This window comes from Diadema antillarum, unplaced genomic scaffold, assembly GCF_040938485.1.
Source record: "Diadema antillarum isolate AM-2024a unplaced genomic scaffold, OU_Dant_1.0 scf00000030, whole genome shotgun sequence".
In the NCBI taxonomy this organism is placed as follows: Eukaryota; Metazoa; Echinodermata; class Echinoidea; order Diadematoida; family Diadematidae; genus Diadema; species Diadema antillarum.
The window spans coordinates 1,524,679-1,531,662 of NW_027270919.1; the positions used below are offsets into that span (position 1 = coordinate 1,524,679).

General features: G+C 38.1%; 1 protein-coding gene across 1 annotated transcript in view; it reads left to right on the top strand.

Moving 5' to 3' along the window:
• Nucleotides 1-2,763, top strand: part of LOC139740687 (citrate synthase, mitochondrial-like) — a 28,931-nt gene extending 26,168 nt beyond the window's left edge. The window contains exon 10 of the mRNA XM_071651259.1: nucleotides 1,037-2,763. Within this exon, the coding sequence (XP_071507360.1) occupies nucleotides 1,037-1,201 (165 nt within the window). The 3' untranslated portion in view covers nucleotides 1,202-2,763. The remainder of the gene's footprint in view (nucleotides 1-1,036) is intronic.
• The last annotated feature ends 4,221 nt before the right edge of the window (nucleotides 2,764-6,984 follow it).

Consider the following 6,984-nt stretch of genomic DNA (forward strand, 5'->3'; position numbering starts at 1 on the left):
CAGCCCTTTAAGTTCTCATGCACTTGGTTGCTATTTGCTATGAGGTTTCACCAGCATTACTACTTATTTGTGCTTCACCCTGCCCTTCGACACATAGATGCAATGTAAGTTACACAAACCCATTTAGATCTAGCAATGCTACAACTACACATGACAGTTGTTCATATGGCAACAGCCTTTGTAGGGTCTAGGAGGATATTTTAGTCCGATTTATGGACACCTACCGGTAGTTTGGAACCTTTGTTCATGGAAAAAGCATGTCAGCAGATGTGCTAATCTGTAAATTAAAAGCAGAAAAAGTTGAATGTTAGACAGAAGTGCTGCATCATCTTTATATCTGCTATCACTGATTTTCAAACATCTTCAGTCATGATTAATATTCAGGATGCTGCATGCTGCAGAGTGCGATGTAAGCTGTTACTTTTTCAGTTTATTAATTTTATATGGTGGAGGACTGTTTTAAAGTCAGGGAGCTGTGATGAAAATGCTACTGTACTGTAAAAGAAGATATTTTCGCGGCATGAAATTTTCGCAAATTTGAGCCGACGACCTTTTTCACTGCATTAAATTTTCTGGAATTGCCTCTGGCATTCAGTGCATATAGTGTAGACGAGAATTTTCACATGCATTTTGATTTTGCGAATCTTTGTTCTCGCGAAAGTCACAAAAATAAGATTCATGCGAACATCTCTAGTTTTACGGTATCATAAGACCAACCTTGAAGGCAGAAGCTTTCATTCTAAGGTCATATTCAGACTGCCTGAACAACCCTGTTCCCTATTGCATAAAAAGACGCAATCAAACAGAAGTCAGAAAATCAAACATAAGTTAGGCATCAACCAATCAGAATTGAGTATTCAGAGACTTATGTATGATTTTCTGACTTGCATTTTATCTCAACTTGTATTGAACAGGGCCCAGGTCTCGTAATGTTGACACTCTCATAGATGTGTCGATGCTAATCATTCCTGTAGCTAAATGTCATTTAGTTGTGATTTTCAAGCCCTCTTCCTCCTATGTCTTTTCTTCCTTCCAGTACTACGGAATGAAAGAGATGAACTACTACACGGTGCTGTTTGGAGTGTCCAGGGCCCTTGGAACGTTGGCTTCTCTCATCTGGGACCGTGCGTTTGGTCTTCCTCTGGAGCGACCCAAGTCCATGAGCACCGAGGGTCTAAAGAAACTGGCAGGGGCCAAGTAAAACCCTCACCATCTATCCCTGAGTCAGAGCCCCACACCTCTCCCTCCCTCTCTGACTGTTCTCACTTGGAGAAAGCAGACATTGATTGGTTGGCTGTTCAAATATGTCTTGCTGAATAATAGATGTGTTGAAGTGGTCTGAAATGACGCAGCTTTATTTCATAGATAATATAATGTGCAAAGATTTGTGGAGTTTTGTAATTCTGTTCAGTGTTTCAGTATTCAGAACTGGTGTTTGATATTTGCAAATGATAATAACTTTGTTTGTTTTGTTATTTTGATTTTTTTTTTCCTCAATGAAATCTATCACATGTGGTGTGCATGAGAATCATTGGGTGATTCCTCGCATGTAATTTATGAAATTGACTTGAAAATAGTTTTTATGATATCTTGATTTGATAGTTGATGTAAAGAGCAGGGTCAAGGCGATGGGAGGGAACGCGGTACAGGGTGGACGTTTTACTTGACCAAAGTGGTTTCTCTGACATGGAGCCCAGCATATTTTTGGAGATTACATTTCTTAGCGTTTTTTTTTTTTTTTAAAGGATGTATTTACCCATTTAGCAGAGCTAGGCTACCTTCTCTGTTCACATGGTTTTGACTCTCCTTTCATTTTTCGGTTTTGTTTCATTAACATTTCTGAGTCAAACTAAAAAATCTAGCATTATTTTTTTTCAGAGGTGAAACTGGTTCTTTTAAGTTACTATCAAGCTGAATATTCAGCTGGTCCCGAAGTGATGAAATTCAAACAGTGCATTCTTTGTCTTGATCTGAAGCTGTACAAGACCCATGCTCTCTTTCAGAATGCTGGACTTTCATTCAAAACTAATATGACTCTACAAGAAGCTAGTAATGAAGACATACTTCGTTAGTGGACTACCACTTCTTGATAGTTAGCTGTGTAATTAAAAGAAATGTCTTGTGCATATGTTTTCTCAGGACAGTTCATATTTCCAAAGATGAAATGAGTGTCGTATTGTCGAGCTTACCTCCCAAGAATATGTACTTGTAATCCCAGTGTAAACGAAAGATCAGGACCAGATCTTGCAGTTTAGTGAAAGATGAGTAAAATTCACTGTCACTTCTTTCAAAGACCTTTCCTTGCCTTGTTTTTGTAGCTTCAAAAGAAGGAAAAACAGAAAAGAAGAGAGACACTGATGAGCCATGAATTGAGCTGGACTGCTAGCGAGTAACTTCATTAGAGTTGATTTCCACTGCTGAAAATTGTACCCATAGATCTATGCATATTGTGGAACCAAAATGTATGTATATTTATCAGTCATTACTCTGTGTGTGTGGGGACCTACTCAAGGCTGTTCTGCTTTTTTGGAACTGACAGCACCACCTATACATATTTGTGTATGGTCAGTGTAATTACCTTTCCCAATTTTGTGTGGAGATGTCAAGAGGTGAGTTTTGTATCCTGGCATGTTTGTCAGACAAAACGTCAGCAGCCTGTAAAACAAAATAAAAAAACAAAGAATGGGACCTGACAAAAAGTATTTGATGAAATTTGTCTATTATTCACTTTGTGGTGAGTATGCCAGTATTCTTGGAGAAAATAAAACAGTTTTAAAGGAATCAGAACCCCAAAGAAAATGTCCTTTCTATGCCAGTGTTGTCTGCCGTGTCCCTTTAATATGTGTAGGTGCATGCAGAACAGAAATTATGCAGCGTGTGTGTGGGTGTGTGCACTTACCCATGGTGGAAAACGAGGACACACATACAAACTTTACATTTAAACTGGGGACACGCAGAGACTGAGGACGTCCTCGGTATGCAGTCCATTCCTAATGGTCTGCTTTTGCATGCTTTTGCATGTAGGGGTTGGATGGTAATATACGAACGAGTCCTCGGTTGACAAGAGTCCTACTTACACACAGGTCCTCAGTTATGTGGTAAAATTCTTCTGGGTAAAACAGGTCCTCGGTTTCCACCGTAGACGCGTATGTGTGTGTGTGTGTGTGTGTGTGTGTGTGTGTGTGTGTGTGTGTGTTTGCATGAGAGAGGGAGAGAGAGAACATAAATGGATACATGTAGTAGATAATATCCTGTGAAAATGGTAGTAGACCATAGAAATCAAAATATTCCCTTCCTTGTTTCTGAAAGGTGCAGTTTGTTGAGTTCTTATCTCAAGATTTACATGCACAATCACTAAATAAAAAAAAGAAAAGAATTCTTCAAATTCTTCACACTTTTTTCAGTGGTACGGGTGGCATGCATAAGGACTCACAGGTAAGGCCCAGGTTACAGGGTGGCTGTAAAGGAGTAAAATGTGACATTTTCATGTCCATCAAAAAAAAAAAGAAAAAAGAAAAAAAAAGGCTAAACCAGTAATGAGATTTTTACCAAACTGGAAAGGAAGGATACAAAGGAGTTGGATTGTGCCAGGTTAAAGGGTGTGTACAGTTCTGGTCCAGGTGAGGATTTAGCTTTTTACGTTTTGCGAGATATTCAGAAACCACTCTATGAGATGTCAAAGAGCATGCGATTCTAAAGGGTATCAAAAGTTAATTTGATGAAAATCGGTTTTGAAATGGCTGAGATATCCAAAAACAAGGTGAAACAAAGAGATCCTAATAAAGTTGTGGCATGTCGCCTTTTATTATTATCACTTTTTTTGATATCTCAGCCATTTGAAAACCAATTTTCATCAAAGAAACGTTGAATCCTTCTTAAAATTACATGCTCTTTCATATTTCATAAGAGGTTTCTCATGATCTCACTTAAGAATGTTCAAAACATGAATCCCCACCTCAACCAGTACTGTACAGTCCCTTTAAGCATGATGATGAACTCAGAGAGGCACAAGGGCACAAACTTTTGTGAATGTCAAAAGCCCCCTATGCTCGATTAACATGGAATACAACAAAGTCTTATTGTTCCTACATGTAGCATGGTACATGTATTTAGACACTCCCCAAGAGGTAAGGAAAATACAGTAAACCTGAAGTAGGTTAACATACAGAGGTTTTAGAACATCTGGCCATTATGCCTTGTTAACATACAGGCTTAACACAAATTTAGTGGTATCTTCAGTCAACATGTATGTTTGTGGGATGTTGTGACTTTCGTTGATGTTCTGGGCCCTGTTTCATAAAAGATGTTAGGATGTCAACTCTTGCTGGAATGGCAACTTCCAATAGCAACAGCCAATTAGGAAGCTGGATTCTTGTCATTACCATGACAATTGCCATTCCAGCAAGAGTTGCTATCATATCAACTATTTATGAAATGGGGCCCTGAAGTCATGGATATTAGTTATCTTTGTGTGTTTCACCCGTCACTCTGTGACGGAGGCCTCTGGAATGAACAAAGTCATGTTCAGTGAAAACGTTTGTAAGTAAATAAATATATTGACATGCCTACGAGGAAGATCAGGCACATTGACACCATTTGCTAGACATACAGTCAAATCACTTCAACCATACCAGCTTTCCCAGTGTTGTTTGTTATAAACCACTTGCTATAAATCATTATCATTGAAAGTGATGTTGATTTGTGGAATTTTGGAATTTGGAATCTTCCTGCTCCCCACCCCCACCCCCCCCCCCACAAACACAACACTCCAGCTGACCGAGCATTTCAGAACAGTAACTGTTGACCACAGTGTGTGTTTAGACATATGAAATACCAGTACACATGCACACACACACACACACACACAAATTTTGTTGTAATCATACATTATCTCCCTCTTTATAGCAATGTATTACAAAAACAGCTGACTTCAAACTTTCTACATACCTTTGAAACCCCACCTCCCATTTCGAGTCATCCACGTTTTCACAATGCCTAGATCAAAACAAAGACAATAATCCACGCACAAAACTTTTATTTCTATTCTTTTTTTCACATGGTAAAATTCACTTTAATCATGATCATATACTGCCTCCTTCACAAAACTTGTATACATGAACAGATTCAAAATACATTTTTATACCCATGCATCAAGTACTTGTACCAAACACCAGTCCCAACCACAAATTACATACGGTATAGCTGATGTTACAAATATAATACTTGGGGAAATAATGATATTCCGGTACAGTGAGATACTTTCAGTTGTATTCAGAGTCCTTTACATTGCCATATTACTGGGGGTTGTTATATCACCATTTGCAAGGACTATTAAATGAAATCTAGTTGATAGTTGATATTCCTTGTGTCCACAACAAAATGCTGTGCGGATGGCTTGAAACAGGTCACACCTAACATCTTTCTACCATCTGTACAACAAGAAGTAAATATCAGCAAGACTGAAGGACATAATGTTTTGGAAACTAATTGTCACTGACGTACACAGGTATACAAACAAGGAATGGAGTTTTACACCATGTCTTACTCTCTTTCTGAACACAAGACAAAGTCATATAAACTGCTGTATTATTATGTTTAGTTTCACCATTTTGAGTCTCAAATCTGTGAATGAAATTGTACATCCATTCTGTTTGACAATCTGCAAGATTTCTGACTGAGGTACACTTTGTCTTGAATACAAACTGAAAGCAAACATCAGACACTGGACTCTGAAAGAAAGCATTCACTTTCAAATTTCATACAATCCACATTTGATATTCCAGTGGAAGCGGGTAAAAAAAAAAAAAGATACAAAGAAACGCACATTATGACAATTTCTAGAAAAGTGAGGAACAATCGACAATCTCTATTTACAGGACATTATTCTTCTCCATCCTCAAATAGCTTCATCTCATTTTGCTTCCAAAGTGGGTTGCCGATTTCCCTCCATCTGGCAGAATGTGGACAAAGTTTGGGGAACACGACATCACTTTTCTTCCTGTAGTACTCCCAAGATGTCACCTTCCCTGAATATGAAGTAATCCTATATGACAAAAGAGAAAATAAACATGCAAATAAAGTGCTGGAGTCGTACTGCAAATATGGATGAAAGTTTTTGAAAAATACACATGCAGTGCTGATCTTTTCTCCTTCAAAGACATGGGCCAAGAGTATCAAAACAGTAAATAGGCTAGACAAAGACTCTCTTGGCTTCTTTTCCAGAAGGTAAAGGAGTCTCAGTAACCTCTTGATTGATTTCAAAATTATGAACTTTTTTAGTGGTCTTCCCATTTCCCACAAATTGAACTTACAGTATGTGTTCTTCTAATATCCCTGCTTTTGCTGAATCTGCATATATATTTGGGGCATATATCACTTTAAGAAACATAAGTGACACCGCATTTCTTCACAGGTTTTTCAAACATGTAATTTCAGAAAAATTCAGAAAATTGCAGCTGTTCCATTGCAACAGAACTTGTGCAAATGTGAAAAAATGTAATTACTACATTAGCAGACAATGAGAGCAAGCAACAAGAACTTCTTCAGTATATCAGTTACAGAATCTATACAGGCAAAATAAGGCTTGTAGAATACAATCAGCCCCGAAAAGTGTGGTTACACAAAAGACAATATGCACCTACATAAAATGTAACCAGTATATTGTCTAAGAACAAGTCTGTGGAGCACTGGTGAAGCAGTACACACTATACCTCATGCACCACAGACAGTAAAATGCAACACTACAGAGGTTCTTACATACAATGTACTTCACTCACCTTCTCCTCAAATGAAACCTTAGTTCCCCCAAACTCTGGTAGGAGGACTTTGTCTCCGACTTCAACAGCAACTTTGTGTACAGCACCAGACTGAAATGGAGATAAAAAAATAAAACAAACAACAAATCCACAGTGACACATCACTGACTTTGTATTTGGACTATACAGGCCACCTTGAATAGGTAGAATCTATTTGGACTGAAGAAAT